General features: G+C 37.1%; 2 protein-coding genes across 2 annotated transcripts in view; one reads left to right on the top strand and one right to left on the bottom strand.

The window, feature by feature from the left end:
- Spa17 (sperm autoantigenic protein 17) overlaps positions 1 to 24302 on the top strand; it is a 380810-nt gene that overhangs the window by 144661 nt on the left and 211847 nt on the right. The gene's annotated exons all lie outside the window — the stretch shown is intronic.
- On the bottom strand, positions 1525 to 2466 carry LOC127231537 (olfactory receptor 8B12). Its single transcript, XM_051197120.1, has one exon. It carries the CDS (start codon positions 2458 to 2460, stop codon positions 1525 to 1527), a length of 936 nt encoding a protein of 311 aa, XP_051053077.1. The 5' UTR covers positions 2461 to 2466.

Here is a 24302-nt window from a genome sequence, read left to right as displayed (position 1 = left end):
ATAGAATCAGCTCTGATGCTTATCAATAGATGGATGGACAAAGGGAATTTGATATACATACACAATGGAGTTTTATTCAGCTACAAAGACTATTCTAGAAACATCGGTGTGCTAGATAGCACAATAATAAGTGGGAAAAAAGTCAGACACACAAAGATAAATGTTATATTTTCCTCTGTATGCAAAATCACGATTTTTAAATAAAAATGGTTTCCACTGTGAAAGGGAGATATCTGGAAGGGGAAGGCACCTACTAGAAGAAAGTTTGAAAAGAGATAGTGGGAGGTGGGGCATGATAGAAATAAACTCTTTATATGTTGAAAAGTTAAAGTGAAACCTATTATTTTGTACAAATAGTATATGATAGTATTCCTAAATAAAAAAGTAAAATAAGTTGGGCACTTTTTCATTTGCCTACATTATACTAATTCCCCACCTTCCTAGCCCTAATCCATGTGTCCTGAATTCAGTCTTGCATTCAACCTCATTACTGGAAATATAGTTTCCCCTGGGCTTCACCTTCTGTGAAAACGTGTACATTATTGAATAGAATCATTCCAAAGGGGAAATGTAAACAGTTTTCCAAACTGCTTTCTCTAATATAATAAAGAGAACTTGCCTGAGAAAAATTCATAATTCAAAGCATCTTTCAAAGAGTTCACAAAGAAGCATTCCTGACAATGATGTATACTGATTTTTAAAAACATTATCCTCCTAAATCTCTCCTAAATCAAGCTTTGTCTCATTTTACCCAATATAATGAACATACGTCCAAGCCCATCTGTTCCTAAGTTTTTCATACCTTTGAAGCTCCAAATTTTGTCTCCATTTATGGAAAAATAATGAATGAATGAAGGTCCTATGCAACATCTTAAGTCATTAAGGTGTCTGAGGAGTCTGGGTATGCAAGGCTCTGTATACCCCTTATGGGAGCACAGGTGCTTGGTTCTTGGTTCCATTGTTTCCATTCATTCTCTTACATCAGGTGTCTTAAAAGCATTTCTTTCTCAACCTAATTTTTCACCCCTAACATGCTTGCAAAAATGATACTCCAAAAATTAATCTACGCAAAGCTGAATGCCATCGCTGAAACAAATGACAATCAGATTTGTTTAAATCTGTTTTAATGCAAATATCCGGGGCAAGCTGTAAAAAGGTGAAACTGGCCATGGAAAGGTGGAAAAAGAAAGTGGGGCTAAGCAGAAACAAAACAAATATTACCGGAATTCAAGGACCTGTATGTCAGCCCCAGCTCAAGTATCAGAAGCATGTGCATCAGTAGGTACCCTGTAAAACATAAATCACCAGTGTGCAGCACATTATATGAATAGGTTGGACTGGCTTATTTCTTAGCTATATTTTATTATTATCAAAACAATTTCTGCAAAATAAAGAATAATTGAGGCAGACAAGTTTGAATATTCTTGAAAATGAGATTTTAAGTTCTGTTATAGTGTAAGAAGCACTGACTTTCACAACTGAAAATCATAAGTTTTTAACATTACTAATAATTACTAAACATTGTCACAAGAAGATTTTTCTGCTCAAGGTTTTCTTCAGAGCAATCTTGACATCCTTATTCCTCAAGCTGTAGATCAATGGGTTGAACATGGGCACCACAGCAGTATAGAAAACAGAAGATACTTTTCCCTGATCCAGGGGCAAACTAGAAGGCGGCTTGAGGTACATAAAAGCTCCTGACCCAAAAAAGAGAGACACTACAATAATATGGGAAGTGCAGGTACTAAAGGCTTTGGACCTGCCTTCTTTGGAGCTAATGTGGAGAATGCTAGAGAGGATGAAACCATAAGATATAAAAATAGTAACAATGGGCACTCCGATGCCAATGGTCACAACAACAAAAACCACCAACAAATTGATGAAAGAGCTGTTGCAGGACAGCTCGAGGAGGGGAATGATATCACACATATAATGATTAATGATGTTGTCAGCACAGAAGGTAATAAACTGTATGTTTCCCATATGGGCCACAGCCCCAAAAACTCCCATCCCATAGACACCCGACAAAAGATATGAACATACTTGGGGAGACATGGTGACCCTGTACAGCAATGGTTTACAGATGGCGACATAGCGGTCATATGCCATTGCTGACAGGATGTAGGACTCAGAAAAGACAAAGAAGCAGAAGAAGAAAAATTGAGTCATACACCCTGCATAAGAAATGATATTCTTTCTTAGAACAAACCCCACCAGCATTTTAGGGGTGAGTGTGGTGGAGTAACTAAAATCTATGAAGGACAAATTGAGGAGGAAGAAATACATGGGAATGTGCAGGTGAGAGTTCAACCCTATCAAGGTGATCAAGCCCAGGTTTCCCACCACAGTGACCACATAGAAACTTAGAAACACGATGAAGAATGGGATCTGGAATTCAGACTTATCCGTTAATCCCACAAGGATGAACTCTGTCACTGAGGAGGTGTTCTCTACAGCCATTCTCTTCCAGGAGTGTCTGTGAAGATAAAACAAACAAACAACAAAGAGTCATTAAGAACCAGAGGATGTGGTTTGATCAAGCCAAACCACCTAAAACAGAGTACCAGGTGATCCTACATTCAAAACAGCTGGACAAAGCAGCCTTGCAGACTACAGCCAGGATTTCTGCATCTTCTTAGAATCCCCCATGACAGCGCCCCTTACCAGCAGGAAGTAGTTTGGAAAGAACGACGCCCAAATTCCCAAATATTGTCTATAAATGTTTGTTTTCATTTAAATGGACTTGATTATAAAAAAATTAAATAAATAAAATAAAATAACTGGAGGATGTAGTTAAACACATGAAGTACAGGAAAGCCCAAGGCGGGGCAAGAATAGTAGAACAAAACATTAACTGACACTGTCTAAATGCTGGCTGATCTGTAATTTTACAGGTGAGGAATTTTACAGGTGAAGTCACAATGCTACTGAGCTGCTAAAGCAGGGGAATTAAAATCACCTGGTGCCTGAGCTGCTGACTGGGTCAGGCAGACACTGGCCTGCGATTCACCGGTTCAGCTTGGAGCCTCCCTTTACTGCCTTCAGTCCATCTCCTTCTGGGTGACTCAGTTGGTCTAGAGGAAAGGAAACTGACAGTGTACTGTGCAGACAGCTCTACTTTTGCTTCTCTGCATTTAGGATCAAAACTTCTAGCTTATCTTGGTTCTGGTGCACAATTGGATGGAGAGCTTGCTCTCTGGTTGTTCCTTTGTTGTGAGACTCCTGAACAGTTACAAGGAAAGGGGGAAGCATCTTTCCCTAGCACCATGAACAGCGGGGAACTGAGGCTTTTATTGGAAATCCCAGTGAGCTCCCACAGGACCATTGCCCCAGAGTCTGCCTTCCTAAGGAAATGTTCATTACACCCTTAATGATGCTTCAAGAGGCTTTTAATGAACTGTTTTTTTTTTTTTTTTCCTTTAAGTTACATCTTCTTGAACATGATTTTTAAAAAAGCATTGAAGGGGAAATAATTTTTACCATCTAGTATAGAGCACTTGAGATTTACCAAGCACTATGCCAGGCATCACAACAACAATGTACAAATAATGCTGCCTTGTCTATTATTGACCCTAACACATAAGTTAGTGCACTTTTTAGCTAGCTGTGTTTAACCATCACACAATGGCTACATACTTCAAATCATCACGTTGTACATAATAAATATGCACTACATCATCTAGTGATTTTAAAAATTCTGTCAATTTACAAATGAGAAGGCTTGCTCTAGACTATGGAGTCCACTTTGATCTCTCCAACTCTAGTAATAGCCTTAATCATTGCCTACACTGTCTCCCTGTCATTGTCACAAGTTCTCTGAAGCATTGTCTTTAACTACAAGGATCTAGGGGCTCTTGATAGATTTTTTTTAACAGTCATAAAGGAGGGTAAAAAGAAATAAAGGCAGGAAAAGTCAGTCAGAGGCTTTCAGAAACCGGAAGAGGAAAGTGATCACTTCATTCATGTGACAAAAATCACTTGACTATATCCAAGCAAAGAAAAAAAGAAGCTTACTATTTCATCCTATTATCAGGCAGATTAATAGTGATGATTAAAAGCAAATGCTTGCCAGATACTTATCACTTGTTAATGTCTGAAAGGCCAGGTATTGTCCCCACCCAAATCTAGCAATAGGGATTCGATGGCTTTGACCAAGAATGCATTGGGACAGCTTCTGAGAGGAGAATAATAAGCTGTCGTTGCTGCTGTTGTTATCCCACATTGGAAAATAATAAGTTGCACACTTATAGGGAGGACTTTATTCAAGTGCAAGAAGATAGAAAATGTGTATGAAATGTGGGGGGAAAGACATGAACAGGAAAAGTTTTGTGAAGAAAAGTTAAACCACTCAGAGAAGTAGAAAATGGAGAAACTTGCTAGTTTTAACTAGTTATCTGACATCTGAACATAAGATTTGAGAACTGTTGTTTGAGGAAATCAATTACTCAACTACCATACCAGCATCCATTGCTCATTTGACACAAGAGATCACATTTTTGCCCTGAAACTTAAAAGCAGTAAGTTAACCCTGAACAGTGAGTGGCATTAAAGGGAGAAATTTCTGGATATAGTTAACAGGACAGAACTCTGGAAGACCTTGCTGGGGATTTAGGCAATCATGAGTCAACTCTACAGGTCACTGGCTGAGACTAAATTAAGTTCTGATAAAGCTCTGTGTAACAACTTACATTCCTTATGAGAGACTAAGGATGATAAATTTCATAGCCAAGAAATAACATTTGAGGAAAGTCAAGCTTTGGTCATCATAGTATTTATAATAGTTTTAAACCAGCTAAATCTAGAAACTTCTTGGAATTATTTCAAATTTTTAACTCAAAAGTCCATCCTGCTCCAGCCAAGCCTAGACGCTTGGTATGCACATGACAGTAGGTATATATTTTATGGCAAGTGCACATACATCAATGAGGATTTACTAACTCCCACCTCGGTCTCAGACATAATGACACCTCACTGGTCAAATAACACATCTGTCTACTAGTGAAACTAATGATTTATCTTCTGTTCTTAAGCCCACTACACACAATTGAGAAATAATACATAATATCAAACTGTTATAAAAATAATTATAATGTCCCACAAAGCAAGCATTCTTTGACACCATGACAAGTGGGGGAAGACCTTAGGGATTCATTAATTGTTTGCTTGTCCCTAGGAGCTTTGGCAAGTTCTGCATGCATGATATAACATCAGGAAAAGTTCTTTTGAGGTTAATGGTTCACAAATGGTTTCCATGGGAACTTCATTTCAGTGCATCAGTGTTTTATTTCAAGTTAACTTGGGCTTCTTTATGTTTCTACTATTAACTTGATGCAACATAATGAGAGGGAAGCAAGGAAATATGTCCTTAATTAAGTTACTGATACAAAACTGTCCCTATCCCCCAAACTTGAAACTCTGTATAATAGCTTCCTTGCCTGATTTAATATTAGTAGAAAATTATATGCAAGACATGGATTATAACAAACTCACTGGGGCAAACATATGGACTATACAGGGCTTTCATAATATGGTGTATGCATTAGCCTCCAAGAATCTGGCATGCCATCAAATAGCATGTGGTATGCTGAGAATGACTGTGTCCACTCTATACAAGAGAAATCCAAGAACAGATATAATTGCAACACACCAGACAGCCTGTCCAGAGAAAGATGGCAGTTGAATTGTTCTGATCCAAAAGAAGTTCAGCTAGACCCTAAGGATGTGCATAGATTAATGTCATCTACAAGACAACTTACTGTAACATTAATTTTAATGCATACATTTATCATGTCAAATGCTAAGTTAAAAAAATCCAAAGAAATGGCTTCTTTCCCAAAAGTTTGTAATGTGATAGAGGCATTTCCCATCTGTTTCCTCCTCATCTTTTGGGTTACAAAACTCTGAGGCTTCAGTTCTCAGTGATCTTGCCTCTTCCTCTCTACATATTTAATCATCTTGTTCTGGGTCTTTAAGGACTGGACCAGAAATAAAAGTCCCTTTGGCAAAACACTAAATGCACAGAACAAAGAAAGAATATTAACAGCTGCAAAGGTAAAAGACAAAGTAACATATTAAGGCAGACCTAATAGAATAACACTTGACTTCTCAATGAAGACTTTACGAGCCAACGGGAATTTAACAAGTGTTCTATTTACTCTAAGAAACTAAAGATGCCAGCCCAGACTCCTATACTCAACAAAACTTTTGATCAACGTATATGGAGAAAATAAGACATTCCATGATAGAACATAATTTAAGCAAGATCTATCTACAAATCCAGCCCTACAGATTTTAAAAGGAAAACTCCAACCTAAAAAGATTTACCACACCCAACACCTAAGAAAACACAAGGAATACATAATTCCAGACTAGCAAACAAAAGATGGGGGAAAGAGGGTAAGTGGGAAAAAAAATAAAGTAAAATAAAAACTTAAGCATGACAGTGGTGGTGCACACCTTTAAGTCCAGCACTCAAGAGGCATAGGAAGGAAGATAGATGTCTATGGATGCAAAGCCAGCCTGGTCTACAGAATGAGTACCAGGACAGGTTCCAAAGCTACACAGAAAAACCCTGTCTCAAAAGAAAGAAAAAAAAGGAAGGAAGGAAGGAAGGAAGGAAGGAACGAACGAACGAACGAACAAGGGAAAGAAGGAGAAGAGGGGAAGTGGGGGGGGACTGGGAGGAGAGGAGGGAGGGGAAACTGCAGAACTACAGTCAGGATGTAAAAATAAAGATGCTTTAGCATCAAGGATAGACATCATTTCAGGGTAAAAACTCCAAGCAAATGTACCTAAGCAGAAAGCTTTATAACCATTTTAATATCTACAAAAATAGACCTCAAATCAGAACTAATAAGAAAAGATAGGATAGGATATGACACTACATATTCATCAATGGAAAAATCCACTAAGAGGACATTGTAATTCTCAACAACTATTTAGTGAATACAAGGGCACCCAAGTTCATAAAAGAAACACTGTGATAGTTGAAAACAAATATTGACTCTCACACATTGACAGTGGGAGACTTTAATACCTGACTCTCACCAGATAAAAACTAAAAAGAGATATATTAGAGTTAAATGACATTATAAACCAAATGGACCTAACAGATATTTGAACATTTTACCCAAACTTAAAAGAATATGCCTTCTCTGTACTACATGCAACTTTCTTCAAAATTGACAACATACTTAGACACAAAGCAAGTTTAAACAGATACAAGAAAATTTAAATAGCACCCTACATCCTATCAGACCACCACAGATTAAAGCTGGATATCAACAACAGAAACCTTACAAACTCATGGATACTTACTGAATGAAAAAAATTGACCAAGACAGAAATTAAGGAAGAAATAAGACTTCCTAGAAGTGAATGAAATTTAATAAACAACATTCCCAAACTCATGGGACACAATAGGCAGTTCTAAGACAGAAGTTCATATAACTAAGGGCCTACATAAAAAAATAATTGGAGAAATCTCATACTGGTAACTTAATAGCACACCTAAAAGCTCTAGAATAAAATGAAATCACACCCAAAATTACTTATTAGTAATCAAATTCAGTGCTGAAATCAATAAAATAGAACAAACAAGCAAAAAAACAATACAAAAATATCAATAAAACAAAGAGTTGGCTCTCTGAGAAAATCAATACAATTGGCAAACCCTTGCTCAAATGAGCTAAAAGGCAGAGAGAGAATATCCAAATTAACAAAATTAGAGATGAAAAGGAGAACATAACAATAGAAACCAAGGAGATCCAGAGAATCATAAGAGCATTCTTTAAAAGCCTATTCTCTACCAAATTGAAAAATCTAATATGAATGAGTAAGTTTCTAGAAAGGTACCATTTATCAATGTTAAATAAGCATGGTAAACAGACCTATAATCACTAGTGAAATAGAAGCCACCATTAAAAGTCTCCCAACCAAACAAAACTCAGAGCCAGATGATGTCAGTGAAGAATTCTACCAGACTTTCAAAGAGTTAACACCAATACTCCTCAAATTACTCCACCAAATAGAAACAAAAGGACATTGGCTAAGTTATTTTACAAGGCTACAGTTATACTGATACCCAAACCACATAAAACCCACAAAGAAAATTACAGACCAATTTCCCTTATAAACATAGTTGCAAAAATACTCAATAAAATACTTGCAAACCAAATCCAAAAATACATAAAAAAAAAAAACGAATCATCTCCCATCATCAAGCAGGCTTCATCCCAGAGATTCAGGAATTTCTGAACATACATAAAACAAGCAATGTAATCCACTACTTCATAAACAAACTGAAAGCGAAAAACCACATGATCATCCAATTACATGGAGAAAAGATCTTTGATAAAATCCAATACTCATTCATTATAAAAGCCCTGGAAAGATTATGGATACAAAGGACACACCTCAACAGCCTTAGTAAACATCAAAATAAATGGAGAGAAACTCAAAGCAATTCCACTAAATCTGGAACAAAACAAGTTTGTCCACTTTCTCCATGCCTATTCAATATAGTGCTTAAGGTTCTAGCTACATCACAAAGACAACTGGAGGAGAGCAAAGAAATACAAATTGTAAAGAAAGAATTCAAAGTATCTTTATTTGTAGATGATATGATAGTATACATAAATGACCAAAAATATTTCACCAGAAAAAAAAAAAAAAAAACAAACTCCCACAGCTGATAAAACTTGCAACAAAGTAGCTGGAAACAACTTTAACTCACAAGACCAGGTGACCTCCTCTATACAAATGACTACTGAACTGAACAAGAAATCAGGGAAACAACTGTTTCCATAATAGCCTCAAATAAAATATCAGGGTATCTCTAGCCAAGCAAGTGAACTACTTCAAGTCACTGAAGAAAAAAATTAAAGAAGAGATACAAGAAGATAGAAATATCTTCCATGCTCATGGATCAGTAGGATTAATATAGTAAAAAATTGCCATTCTGTCAAACACAATCTACAGATTCAATGCAATCCCCATCAAAAATCCAACACAATTCCTTACAGGTTTTGAAAGGACAATTCTTAGCTTCTTATGGAAACAAACACATGTGATATCTTGTTTGCACAAATAAAGCTTGCCTTAAGATCAGAGAAGCAACCAGCCTCTATAAAATCCTCAGACTGAAGAGGTCCTGTCTCCTCTTGCCTACATCCCTCTCTCCACCCAGCCATCTCATTTCCTGTCTGTCTGTACAGACCTCCAGACCTCTATGGCTAACTAGTAACTATCTCTGCCCTCTGATCTTCAGGCAAGTTTAGTTGTACAAACACACTAAAAAGAAAAACAATATAGCTAAAACAATTTAAATAATAAAAGAATTGATGGAGGTATCTCTATCTCCATTTTAAGTTGTACTACAGAGCTATAGGAGGAAAAAAAAAACAAAATGGTATTGGCATAAAAATAGATGTATCTCTTCTTAGAATCCCCCATGACAGCGCCCCTTACCAGCAGGAAGTAGTTTGGAAAGAATGACGCCCAAATTCCCAAACATTGTCTATAAAAGCTTGTTTTCATTTAAATGGACTTGGTTATATAAAATAAATAAAAACTGAATAAATTAAAAAAATAAAAAAATAGATGCATCAATCAATGGACTTGAAATGAAGTCCCAGACATAAATCCACATATCTGTGGATACCTGAATTTTATATAGAAGCCAAAAATACACACTGGTGGTGGGGGCAGGAGAAAAGCATATTCAACAAATGGTGCTGGTCAGACTTGATGTCTATACATAGAATAATCCAAATAGACCCCATACCTATCACCCTGCACAAAACTTAACTCCAAATGAATCAAAAATTTCAAAAAAATTCTGACCTGATAGAAGAGAAAGTGGGAAATTGACTTGAACACATTGGCACAGGAGAAGACTTTCTGACAGGATACCAACAGCAATTAAAAAATGGGACCTAATGAAACTGAAAAGTCCCTGTAAGGCAAAGAACGCAGCTAATAGGACAAAGAAACAGCCTACAAAATGGGACAATGTTTTCACCAACTACATGTCAGGTAGAGGACTAATACCCAAAATATATAAAGAACTCAAGAAACTAGATATCAAAAAATCAAATAGTCCCATTAAAAACAGGATTTCAAAAGAGGAAAGTCAAATGACTGAAAAACACTTAAAGAAATGTTCAACATCCTTAGCCATCAGGTAAATGCAAATCAAAACTAATTTGAAATTTTATCTTACACTCATCAGAATGGCTAAGATCTATAACACAAGTGACGGTTCATGCTGGCAAGGATGTGGAGTAAAGGGAACACTCTTCCATGGCTGGTGGGAGTGCAAATGTGTACAGACACTATGAAAATCAGTGTGATAGCTCCTCAGGAAGATGGAATTGGTCTACCTTGAGATCCAACTGTACCACTATTGGGCATATACTCAAAGGACACTTCATTCTATGACAGATACACTTGCTCAACCATGTTGGTTGCTGCTCTATTCAAAACAGCCAAAAACTGAGATTTCCCTCAACAAAAAACTAGTTAAAGAAAATGTGATACATTTACATTATGTATCTCAGCCATTGAAAAAGAAGAAGAAGAGATTTACAGGCAAAAGGATGGAACTAGAAAAAAAAAATCATCCTGGTTGAGGTATTTCAGACCCAGAAAGATAATTAAGGGATATATTCATTTAGATATGGATATTAGTTACTAAGTCAATGATAGCCAAGTCATAATGATAACAAGCCATAAAGCCACATGTTAAGTATAGAGTAAGGAACTATGGGGGAAAGATTGATTTCATTATGAAAAGTAAATAGAATGGATGGAACAACAGAATCATATGGGAAGATGTAGGGAAAAAGTGAATGAGGGAAGGGAATATGGGGATGGACAGCTAAAATTAAGTGTCATTTGACAAGTAGTATGGAAAATTAATACAATAGTTAATATATACACATATAAAGGCAATCTAACTGAAATCACCAAATAATAGGGAGACAGAGCAAGAGACTTCTCTTGTCACCAAATCAAGCCTCTAGTCCCAGGATTGAAGTATATCTAATTGAGTTGTTGACCACAGGAGTCCCATAGAATCTGCAAACAATCCAGGCTGTTGTCAAGACTATAGATTGCTCTCCACAAACTGATGACAAGGCCTCGTTGCTGAAGAAAGCACCTACACAACTCATTGATCATATAAAAGCCAAACAAAGCCTTCACACCTATGTTCTAGAGTTTTTGGAACAGGAAGACACTGGGCATGGTACCAAAAGGAAACTTCAATATCAAGCCAGCCACAAACACTTAAATCGACAATGATGTTCTGCTTGCAAAGTATGCTAGTGTGATGGTGCCACAAAGCTTATGGGAATAACCAACCAATATCATATTTGACTTAATGCCCACTCCAAAAGATCAAACCCATACCCAACAGTGGCTGGGTGACCTAGAACCTGAAACTAGGTAGCCCAGGAAACTAGGATAAAATCAAATACTACTTTTCTACTAAAAACATGTAGCAACAAGATGCAGAGATCCACAACCAAGCACCTGGCAGAGCTCCAGGAATCCAATTGAAGAGAGGGAGGAGGAAACACATGAACAAGGGAGGTCAAGATGATGAAGGGGAAATGTACAGAGACAGCTGAACAAACTCATGGTAACTCACAAACTTTAGACCAACAGCCATGGAGCTTCCATGGGACTGAACTAGACCCTCTGATTATGGGAGACAATTATGTATCTAGAGCTCTCTGAGGGGTCCCTGATTGCAGGTCCCTGGTACATGTGCTAGCTTGTTGGAACCTTATTCCCTATAGTGGGATACCATGCTCAACCTTGATGCAGCAGGGGAGGGGCTTGGTCATGCCTCAACTTAATGGGCCGGTCTTTGTTGACCACCCCATGGGAGCCTTTACCCTTTAGAAGGAGGAATGGATGAGGGGGATGGGCTTGGGGGGAGCAAAACAGGGAGGAGGGGTGGAAGGAAGAACTGTGGTTGAAATTTAGGAGGGGAAAAAAAAAGAATGTAACAGTAAAATTACTCCTAATGACATCAGCTACACCAAATTAGTACTATGTTCAGCCATTATCTGAGAAGCTTCCTCCTATAACATACGGGAATACAAAGACCCACAATTAGACATTATTCAGAGAATGAGAGACCTTGGAACATTAGGACATCTCCACTAAAAACCTTCCCTGGTGGTTCAGGGAACCCAGCAGAAGAGGAGACAGAATAAGTGTAAAAGCCACATGGGCTAAAAGACACCAACAAGGTCTTCTAACTCAAAAATTATCAAAGCACATAGGAACTCATGGAGACTGAGGCAGTATGCACAGGGCCTGCATGGATCTGTACCAGGTCCTTTACATATATATTATGGCTTCCAGTTTTGTGTTTTTATGGAATTCCTGAGTAAAATAATGAGTGTGTCTCTGTTTTTTCTACCTTGTCTTTTTGTTTGTTTGTTTTTCCAATCCCAATATGTTAATGTTTATTTTAGCTTATTAAATTTTATTTTATTATTAGCCCTTGAAAGCCTATTTTTTTCTAATGAGAGACAGAAACAGATACAGATGGAATGAAGTGTGGGGAGGAACTGGTAGGAGTAGAAGGAGGGGAAACTATAATCAGGATATAGTATGAGAAAAACATCTACTTTCAATAAAAAGGAAAAAAATAGTCTTTGTATTTTTTGTTGTTGTTTCTTCCTTCCCACGGAATCTATTAACTGTCTATAGATCATTAGCTAGTCATGGGGGCTATGGAAGCCTTCCACACTCCCTGCTGAAAGATTAACTGTCTTGAAACTGTGTGGGTCTTGAGCAGACAATCACACTGCTATAAGTTCATGAATTCAGCAATCCTGTCATGTGCAGATGTTCCATCTGATCCTCCCGGATCTTCTCTTACCAGTTCTCTGCCCCTTCTTTTGCAATGCTCTCTGGGGTTTCTTTATTAACAGCCATTCAGAGCACAAAAATCTTTTCTGACATGGTCCCAGAGCAGCACTAATTATGGGTATAGGTTTTTACGTTCAGAGGATAGTTTGATACCCTATCCATACAGCAAAATAATAGTAACAAGCTTACCGTGGAGCCTAACAGCACCCAAACCATGAATGTATGCCCAGATTTACAGTACCAGAAAACATTTTGAAAAATTACATTGGCACTTTCATTACTTAGATCTATACCTATAGGCAAAATATATTTGACTACAATAATATTTAGTATGCCTAAACAGGGAGAGGCTGAGGCAAGAAGATCCATGGGGTTTCACCAGAAGTACAATTAGCAAAGGAAAAACAGTGTTAAAAGATGACATCCTAGAGCCTCCATCCAATAGCTGATGTAAGAAGAAGCAGACTCAGCTAAACACCAAGCTGAACTTCTGGAATCCAGTTTCAGAAAGGGAGGAGTGATGAGCAAAGGGGTCAAGACCAAGCTGGAGAAACCCACAGAAATTGTTGACCTGAACAAGGGGGAGCTCATGGACCCCCAGACTGACAGTTGGGAAACCAGCATTGGACGACTCAGACCCCCTGAATGTGGTGTTAGTTAGAATGCTTGGGCAGTCTATGGGACCTCTGGTAGTGGATCAGTATTTATCCCTAGTATATGAATGGATTTTGGGAGCCCATTCCACATAGAGGGATACTCAGCTTAGACACATGGGGTAGGGGGGCCTGGGCCCTGCTCCAAATGATAAGGCAGACTTTGAAGATCCCCCATGGAAGGCCTCACCCTCCCTGGGGAGCAGAAAGAAGATGGGACAGGGGTTGGGGGGAAGGACAGAGGAGGAGGAGGAGAGGGAGAGGGAACTGAAATTAACATGTAAAACAAGCTTGTTTCAAATTTTAAAAAGAAAAAAATAACACATTTCTAAAAAGAAAAAAGAAAAAGATGACATCATGAATGACAGACAGGACAACTGCTTGTATGATTTGAAGGACAGAAAGAAAAGAAGCACAAATTGTAGTCTGACTAAAATATGAGCCCAGAGAACTATGAACATGTGGCAAGAGTGAATAAATGAATATGAAGGGCAAAGAACAGGACTTAAGGCTAGATGATAAAAATGCTGTCCAAAAACTGCAAATATAAGAAATAAACATACAGCCGTGCAGAAACAGAGCCTGAAAGAGAAATGGCCAAAATAAAAAGACAGAAACTTTCTTTTATAACTTAGTGAATAAGTTTGGTGATATATTTTAGATTACTTAGATATAATTTTAATTTTATACAGTCAATATCAAATATGTTTATGTATCGTCTATTCTCAGTTACCTGCAATGGCTTCATGATTTTACATTTTTACTATACTAAAAGAACATTTTAAGCTTCACAGTGGAAACTTTAGCTATTTTATCACAGGATATAACATTTTTAACCATAATGTTCCAAAACTTTATTTAGTCTATAATTCAGTTAAAATATAACTACTATTGGTATTAATTTAATTGACTTTATCTTTGAAGCAACTGTAGCAACTGATTTAAATCACGCATCATATAATTTGCTTACAAGATGTTTAAAAATAGAGATAACCCATGATACAGTGTCTCCATTCTTTTTATGTGAACACAGAAAAAAAAAAAAAGCAATTCAGGATCTTTATTTAGTTATGATGAAAAGTTACATTTGAAAGAGTTACATAAAATTTACTTTCTCATGTTATACTAATTAAATTTAATGTTTAATTTGCTTCACTCACAGGTTCCTTTGCAGATTTGTGTTTTAATAATTATGATATCTATAACAACACTATGGCCCTAAATATGTTACATGAAGAATATCAACAAATATTTTATATGTCCTTCGTTCATTATTGATGCTTAGTATGGGGTTTTGTTTTGGTTTCTGTTTTTTGGGTTTTTTTTTGTATTAAACTTATTTCTGTAATTTTCAAAAAGAAAGAAAGAAAGAAAGGAAGGAAGGAAGGAAGGAAGAAAGGAAGGAAGGAAGAAAGAAAATCGCCTCAATAGAAGTGAAGAATGAGGACCTGCTCTGAGAAGAAATATTTAAACAGAAGGGATGAGGATGAAACATTTCAAACTCATGAAATGGGAGAGGAAAACTCTGTCAGGAAAATTTATCAATTAAAAAGCTGAGAATAGCCGGATGGTAGTGGTGCACGCCTTTAATCCCAGCACTCAGGAGGCAGAGGCAAGCAGATCCCTGTGAGTTCAGGACCAGCTAGTCTACAAGAACTAGTTCCAGGATAGCCTCCAAAGCCTCAGAAAAACCCTATCTCGAAAACCTAAAAAAAAAAAAAAAAAAAAAAAAAAAAAAAGCTGAAAAAAACAACTGACAGTAAGATTTGAAAGATTTGATGAGATTTGATGTTGAACCACCCTGGAATCAAATCCTAATTTAGCAATTCCTTAGCTATGTGAACTTGGGGAAGTTGGCCTAATATCACTGAGGTATGATGGCCCTAAATAAACTCAGGGGAAGTAATGTCACACTTACAGCTCTGTGTAAGGTATAAAGTCTGAATTTAGTAACTATTTGTTAGATTCACTCTTCCTACCCAAGAAAACAAAATAAAAAAAGAAAGAAAAACAACAGAACTTCAAAGAGGAGGAATAAATCATACCCTCAGATTCCAGCTTTCTCCACATTACATTTTACCTATATTTAAGTGCAAAATGTTCACAAGAATTCAGCATGAAGCTGTCTTACTTAAGGCACTGGAAAGATTTTAAGAACAAATTTATTTAATTTAATACATTAAAGACTACTTTGAGTTTCTCTTTCTTCTTTTGTGAATTTTACTGATTTTCATTTTTCAAATAAATTTCCAGGATCTTTAAGTTGTTAACTTATTAGCATGGTTATTCACAACTTTTAGTTACTTTTAATGTCTAATATCCGTAGTGATTAGCTCTCTTTATTATTGACATTATTAGTTTTGATTTTATAGTTTTCTTGATTAGTCTGTCTCTTAAAATACTTATATTTTATTTTACTGATTTTTATTAATTTTTGATCATCTATTGCATTAACTTAACTTCATTTTATTTATTTTCTTCTATTTACATAAAATTTTTTCTTCTATTTACAAGTTTGGGGTATGAGTTATTGATTATTGATTTTAAATTTGTCTTCTATAATATACATAAAAGTATAAAAACATTTTAGTTAAATCATACAATGTTCAACTTTTTCATTTTTATTTAGCTCTAAAGTATCTTTAATGTCCCTTGAGGGTTTGTTTTTCTGCAATTATGTTATTTAGAAGTGTATAGTTGGTTTAATTTCCATATGTGCAGAGATTTCTCAGAGATCTGTTTTTAGTTTCTAATTTAATTGCACAGTAGGAAGAGAACATATTTTGTATGTTTTTGGTAATCTTAAATTTATTGAAACTTGTTTAATGTCTAGGCATATGGTCTGCCTTCATGTTTTTTTTTCCATGTACACTTGCAAATGTGTGTATTTTATTGTTGTTGGCTAAAATGTTGTATAGATGTCACTGTCTTCATACAAGTTTAGAGTACTATTTATGTCTTCTGTGTCTATGATGATTTTTTTTTTTTTTGCCTACATGTTCTGTCAGTTATTGTTGAAATCATCAACTTGAACTATCAATTTTTCTATACCTTTTTTCAGTTTTTCCAATGTTTGTTTAATGTATTTGGAGTTCTAAGTTGACTTCAGTTATTTGTTCTTCCCCTCCCCCACCTCTCTCTCTCCACCTCCATCTCTCTCCCTCCTTTCTTCTTTTTCTCACCCGCCTCTCACCTGTTGCTCTCAGTATTGAACCTAGGGCATGCACATGTGAGCCAAGCACTCTGCAGCAAATAAGAGTTATTATAAAATAGCTCTAAAAATATTTGTTAGTACATTCTATGACCTGCTATCTATTGTGTCATAACATAGCTGCTCCAAATTTGTATGACTGGGTCTTACATGGTGTATTTTTCCTCACTTTTTCTTACTTTTACATTTTTGACACATTATACTTACAATTATTTATGGGGAATATTATGATAATATGATACATGTATGCAAAGTGTAGTAACCAGATCGATGTGCTTGCTAGTATTCTCATGGCTAACATTTCTGTGTTCTGAGAACTTTAACGTTCCTAGTTGTTGTGAAATCTATCACATATTGTTACAGGTAAAAGTTACCCTACTAAGCTCTAGTGAGCCAGCACCAACCCTCCTACATGCATGCTATGTTCCTTATGTAATACCTTTCTACTTCTCTTCTCTTTTGTACCTCCCAGTCTCTGGTGACTACTACTCTACTCTGTTCTACTGAATGATTGATTTTTCAATTTCAATGAGTAATAACATGTAGAATTTGTCTCCCTATGCCTGGATTATTTTAGTTAACATAATGATCTCCAGTTCCACCCATATCCCTAATTACAGGATTTGATTATGACATGACCAAATGGTATTCTATTGTTACATTTTCCTTATTCATTCATGCATTGCTGGAGACACTGGCTAGTAAGTGATCATTGTGAATGGGACTATAGTAAACATAAGGATACATACATCTCTGTGATATAATAATTTCATTCTTTAAGTTGTAAACCCAGTAGTTGGACTGCTGAATCATATGGTGGTTTTATTTTTAGTTTTTAAAAGTAATCTCCGTACTGTTTCCCATAATTTTGAGGAAAAGATATGTTTTGTATGTAATGTTATAATTCATATTTAAATATATATATATATATATAGATAGATAGATAGATAGATAGATGACTTTTTTCATCACCAAGTTTAACTTTTCTGTCTCTTAATTGGCATGTTTAGACTACTTACATTTAATGTAATTATTGAGCAAAGTCTACAGACTTCCTATTTTCTTTCTATTCATCCCATCTGGTCTGATCTTTGCTAGTTTTCTCTCTTCTTTTCCTACCTTTGTTTTAGATTTTTTTTTTTTAGTTATCTTTTCAATTATTATCTTACTTATTGTTGCTGATAGTTTTAGGTGTATACAACTTTAGTTTGACAAACTTTGTTTTGAAATAGTACTGTAGCAGATAGTACATTATGTGGCATTACTTGCATTTCTTCTATCCTTTGTGCTATTGCTCTTAAGTGTTTTACTCCATCAAATTATAAATACTGATGAGTGGCTTGAACTTTTTACTTTAAAATACAATTAATTTTTAAGACTGTTCCAAATGAAATAAATATTAGCATTTCATATTTATTTCTTTAGAATAATGATAAAAATGCACCACTCAAGATACTTCAAGAAGTGTGGATGAGGTCACCCCACTTCCTTCTTTAAGAGGACTTGGAGATCAGTCAGATTTACAAACAGTCTGGCTCTCCTCCAGACAGGCTGACATAATGTGACTGAGATATTAAAGCCAGATGTGAGGGTATGGTTCTCCAAGCTTCTTTAATTCCTTTATTTCCTCTAACAGATAGCATAACCTATCTTGCCTTGGTACCCACTTCAGAGAACCTGGACAAAGCAACAGTATCAACTGTGACCCAATCCAAAATAGTAAGACAAGGACTGGAGACTGAACCATTCTCAGGTGAAGAGGCCATCACACAGGCTGACAGGCTGGCTGAGGATAGTGCCTGGCACTTTGTAACATATTCAATAAAGGGTTAGATGGTGATAATCAAGAATTATGTCCCTGTACTACAGAAACCCACAGAGACAGCTGACCTGAACAAGGAGGAGCTCATGAACCCCCAGATTCAAAGCTGGGAAACCAGCATTGGACCAACTCAGACCCCCTGAACATGGGTCACAGTTAGAAAGCCTGCGCATTCTAAGGGACAGTGAAACCAGGATGTATCCCTGCTGCACGAAAGGACTTTGGGAGCATATTCCCCATGGAGGAATGGAGCATGCCCCCCTAGAGGCAGGAGGGAGAGCCTAGTCCCTACTCCAAATGACTTGACATATTTTGATGATCCCTCCTGGAAGGCATCACCCTCCCTGTGGAGGAGGAGGGGGTAGGATGGGAGGGGATCAGGGGTGGGTGACATGGGAAGGAGGAAAGGAGGGGTGGAGGGAGGGAAAGGGAACTGGGATCGATATGTAAAATAAGAAAAAATAATAAATATATATTAAAAAAAGAATTATGTCCCTGAAGAGACAAATATTGTTGAGGGTATAGTGACTCATACCTCTGAAAATAATACCTTTAGAGACAACGGGATTGACTGATTGGTGCTGGCTCTCCTGCAAAATAAACAATAAAAAACAATTCATCATTACTATTATCCTTCAATAAGTAATAAAGTCCAGGAGTCTGAGATTTCTCTGATAACTTACAAACAGGTCTTTACCTCCAACCTGAGCAATAGGCTAAAGATTAATAATTATATTCAAGACTGGGCAATGATGGTGCACACCTTTAATTCAATAACTCTGGAGATAGAGGCAGGCAGATCTCTGAGTTTGAGGTCAGCCTGGTCTACAGAGCAGATGCCAGAACTATTACACAGAAAAACTCTGTCTTGAAAAACCACACACAAAAATTATTATTATTATTATTATTATTGTTGTTGTTGTTGTTGTTGTCAAAAAGTTCTAAAAGTGTTTCATCTTCCCATTTTTTCAAGTAAAAATAATGTAAGAATACACAAGTTATAATTTACATAGCAAACATTAACATATTAATGCCTCCTATTGATATCTTTAACTTCCAGTTTTAGAGTCTCTCCTTCTATTGCTGTGACTTATAGATTTTCTATCCTGAGACTTGTAACAGCATGACTGAAACAGTTTTTAAATATATGTCAAAGGCTTCAGGAGATCACTGATTGTAAAGTGCTTGCCACACATGTATGAAATTGTCTCATTGACTTAAGTGACTAGTGACTTAAGAATGCACTCTAAACTAAAGATGTATAAAACCATAAGCAAACCTGAGACTTTGTAACCTAACTGTTAAACCTATTTTAGGTTTTAACAGAAGTACTCTATGAGTTGTTAGTCAGGGAGGCCTCTGAAGACCACCAACATCATAGGCTGTGGCCACTGCTGTTGGTTTCCCACTAAAACCAGACGCTAAGACTCTATTGCTGAAGATACCACATACTCTTCTTAAAGGACATAGAGAAATGTAGCTAGTTACCAGAGTTATGTGGGGCCTGAGGGTGAATGATCATTTAGAGGGTTAGTTGTGCAATGACAGGAACTTCCTAGAGTAGAACTTCGGATCTTGTCAGTAAGTAGAAGCCAGGAGAATTGGACCAGTGATGCAAGAGTCACTGCGGATTCAACTACTCTGAAGAGGGGCCTATGTGGCAAGGCTGGAGGGCAACTGACAGCATATACTAGAATCATAATTTGCTGCATGCAGGGCCTTCTAGTTGGAATCCCAGGATAGACAGAATGAGGGCCAAAAAGCTGTAGTTCTGCTCTTGGAACTGTCAAGGCTAAGAACGGAAACATAACTTGCCAGGCTTTGGGCCAAAACCTGGTAATTACAGGACAGGCCTTGGACTTCAGCTGGTGACCATACCCGAAAGTCTCCTGAATGAGGTGGGTCCTTGTGGTTTTTGTCTTGCCCTCTCATTAATAGGTACAAAGGGGAGATGGGCCACCCATTTAGCTGATGTTCAATCTAGTTTCAACTTGCTTAGCTGCACTAAAGCCTTCATTTTGGAGTCTGGGGTGGGACTAAAGATATGACTTTGCCAGAGTTACAACTCAAACATAATGATCTATCTCCAAGACAGAGTTCACTCTCTTCTTTATTCCCACAAACTGTACTACATTTGGTGCTATTTTGCTTCTTTACATACAACTTATCTGGGGAGATTTTACATGTGTTTGTGTATACTCACGTGTATGTATGTGCTGTCACAAGCATTTGGATACCAGAGGTCAACAGCTGCTAAATTGTGCTCCAACTAATATTTCGAGACAAGATCTCTCACTGAACCAAAACCTCACCAACTCAGCACAAGTAGCTAGCCAGAGGCTCTTGGGTTATGCTTGTCTCTGTATCCCCAGAACTGGGATTACCACCCAGAGGCACCATGTCCTGCTTCTACATCATGCTGGGAAATCTTCAGGGTCTCCTGTGGGTTTATCAGTTTCACCTAAAGGCAACGCCCCAATCACTTAACTTAAGAAGCAAGAAAGGCTTTAACAACCTTGATGGAAATTTATCCTGTTTTCTCTCACAATTTATGTCTATGAAATCTCTACCTCACCAGTTTTGACAATGATAAATTTTATATAGCAAATTATTACCTTAGCAAAACTTATCATACATTTTGTACAAGCTTCCATTTTAACTTTAGGGTTTTTTTAAATAAAGGGTATGAAATACACACAGAAACTTCCTTTTTCATTATGGATATCTAGTTATTCTGGTATTATTTGTGGAAAGCAGAGGATTTTTTTCCATTGAATTATGTCTGTGGCTGTTGTCAGAGTTAATAGTTATTCTTTAATATTTAATGTTTGAGAATCTCATACAGTATATTCACCCTTTCAACCCCGCCCTTGCCCTTTCACCCTCTCACAAGTCCCATTCCCTTCCCACACAGCTTTGGCATTGCTTATTATTTTTATTTTATTCTTTCCCCATCTAGTTTGTGTTGCCCAGCCTGTCACTGGGACCTGTTCAGCTTATCAGGGCCATGTTCATTTTTAAACTCTTCTTTCCTGTAAATCTAAAAGTGTACACCTATTTATTTTAATTTTAGCATTTTATTTCCCCCAATATGAAGGAACTGTAGGTTTTCTACATGGCACCTTCACTTAATACCAGATATATTAGTCACTCTAAAGTCACAGAACTTTATGCAAATTTTTGGAATGATTTACAGGTTGCAGTCCAACTAATCCAACAGTGGCTGGCATGAGTGGAAAGTCAAAGAACACTGAAGGTGCTCAGGCCACATGGCTGGATGCCTCAGCTGGTCTTCTGTATGTGTTGGAATCCCCGAAGAAGTAGGCTCCAATGTCACTGAAGGAATGGATGTGCCAGCAAACAAAGGGCAAAAGCTTCCTTCTTCCATGCTTTTATATCCATTACTTATGTGGTTCAGTTCCTTTATTCTATCTTCAAATCCTGTTATTCTGTCTTTTACTTGAAACATTCTATTTATCTTTACCCCTAGTTTTTTTAGTCAGGTTATTGAGTCTTTCAATTCCATCTTCATTCCAGCTTGAGTTCTCTTCAATATTTCTGTCTCCTTCTTGAATTTGGTTTTCAAATCCTGAGTTGTTTTCATCATTTTATTCAGCCATTGTGTTTGTGTTTTCTTGGGCATCACTCAGGCATTTTTTCTCTTTAAGTGTATTGAGCTGTTTCGATTTTCCTTGGAGTCCTCGAATTCTTTGATAGAATTTATGATTCTCATCCTAAGTTCTGTGTCCTAGGGTTCATCTAGGTAATTCTCATTAGAGAACATTTCTATAGGACTGGTGGATTTTAGGGGGACAGATCCTTTCTTGACCTTTCATATTGTTTGTTCTTTTGCAATGAGACCTGGCCATGTAGACTAACTTCCCTGGTTCTGTGCCTGGTGTGAAAACAGCAAGGTTGACTGGTGAATAGGATGTGCCACCCAGTCCAAATCTGAAGTTTGACCAAAACCCCGGCAAAGGTCACGTGTCCGGGCTAGGGCTCTGGTTGTGGATCATGTGTTTAATTTGTTTTACTTTAATTTCCACTCAGAAATCTTGCCCAAATGTATATCGCTATTACATGGCTACTCATAAAATCATGTTATAGTTCTTACACTATATTCTGATTTTATATTTCAGGTTTATGACATACTAGGAACATATTGCTGTGAGTCACGAATAACAAATGGATCCAAAACAGTGGGTGGGGGACAAAGAATGGCATTGCAAGCAGAGGAACTAAATTTTTTAGAAAAGAAAACAAAATCCTAGAAGCCCAGTAAAGCAATGCACTCTTAGGTCAGGAGTGAATTGCTGGGTGTCTGGAGGAATCAGGAGACTGTTGACTATGCTCCCTCTTTCTATGTTTTACATTCTCAGAAGGTAGCTGCTGTGAAATAAGACATGAGATGCTCAAGGAAAACTGAAAGATCCACTTCACATTACATATACATGTCCATGGGTCCAGTGATGACAATAACAATGATATAGATCCTCTTACATATACATCCTCAGATGAGAATGCCTGGCTTCAGTAGAAGCTTGACTCCTGGCCATTGAATCTTGCTGCTGCTCCTCTGCTGGCCACAGAGAAAAGGAGAGACCACCCAGCATAGCTTGCCCACTTGAAGCTGGTTTCATCAAATCTATAAATAAAGTAGTCTTGGTAGTCTTTGTTAGCTGGGGCAACCTTCCAGGTACCAACTAGACATAGTTTATTTTGGGTGATTGGCACTGGCTTTTAGTTTGAGGGTGTTGATTGTTTTGGGTGTGTTTTTTTTTTCTTTTCTTTTATATTTTCTCTCTCTATTTCTTTAGTTTTCTATTTAAAAATTACTTGAACTACTTACTCATAATCAAATGGAAATAAAATAGGACTTCCCAAGAGAAGGATGCTAGGATACCTGATGAAAATATTGTAATCTATGTATGTATAGAAAAAAACATAAGGGGAAACTTGGACAGCTCAGAATTAATATTCATAATGCAAAAGCTGCTGCTGCCAGTAACCAGCAGGAAATTACAATAATCTGGGACAAGTTAACTTCCCTCCCTACCTCTACATGGTTTAGTCTAACCCAATCAACAATTGAGACTCTTGGTAAAAGAATCCCAGGATAATGACTTTGTCAAGTTCAAGACAGGCTCTCCCAAAGGGATTAACTCAGTGCAGTGAAACTTCCTTGGCCCTTCAGTGGCATGAGAGAAGTTCAAAGGAAAACAAAGCAATTTGAGAACTATTGATTGATGGCTTATTTGGGTTCTGACAGATGCCAGTGGAAGAGTCTACTAATTTCCAATGTGCATTCTTGGCAATGGGCTTAAGGGCTCTACAAGTCGTTTTTGGAACCACAGTGGAAATTCTTTCAAATGTCTGGAGTTCTGAGTTCTGTGATCTGATGAAAGTCGAGAATCTGGAAGGTGTGCCAAGGTATAGGTGCCTGGGAGAAGACTGTCACTTTGGGGAACTAATGTGCTTCCAAGATGGACAAATTGAATATATGGAATAGGATGCTTCCTATTTATGTAATATAAGCTGTAATAAGTGTTTTCTGAACATGGCCATCTGACCAGCAACTTCAAACTCAGTAGAGACACACTGACACAGTATGGAAGGCTTCATGGCTATAGCTGCTACTAAAAACTTGGTATTTGGTATCTGCTGCCTATGAGACAACTTTAGAATTAGTTAAGTCCTCAGAGAAATGTAGAAACATGCTAAAAGT

Source organism: Phodopus roborovskii, unplaced genomic scaffold, assembly GCF_943737965.1.
Source record: "Phodopus roborovskii unplaced genomic scaffold, PHOROB, whole genome shotgun sequence".
Classification (NCBI taxonomy): domain Eukaryota; kingdom Metazoa; phylum Chordata; class Mammalia; order Rodentia; family Cricetidae; genus Phodopus; species Phodopus roborovskii.
The sequence above is the reverse complement of the archived record's forward strand: the minus strand, read 5'-3'. Positions and strand labels throughout refer to the sequence as shown.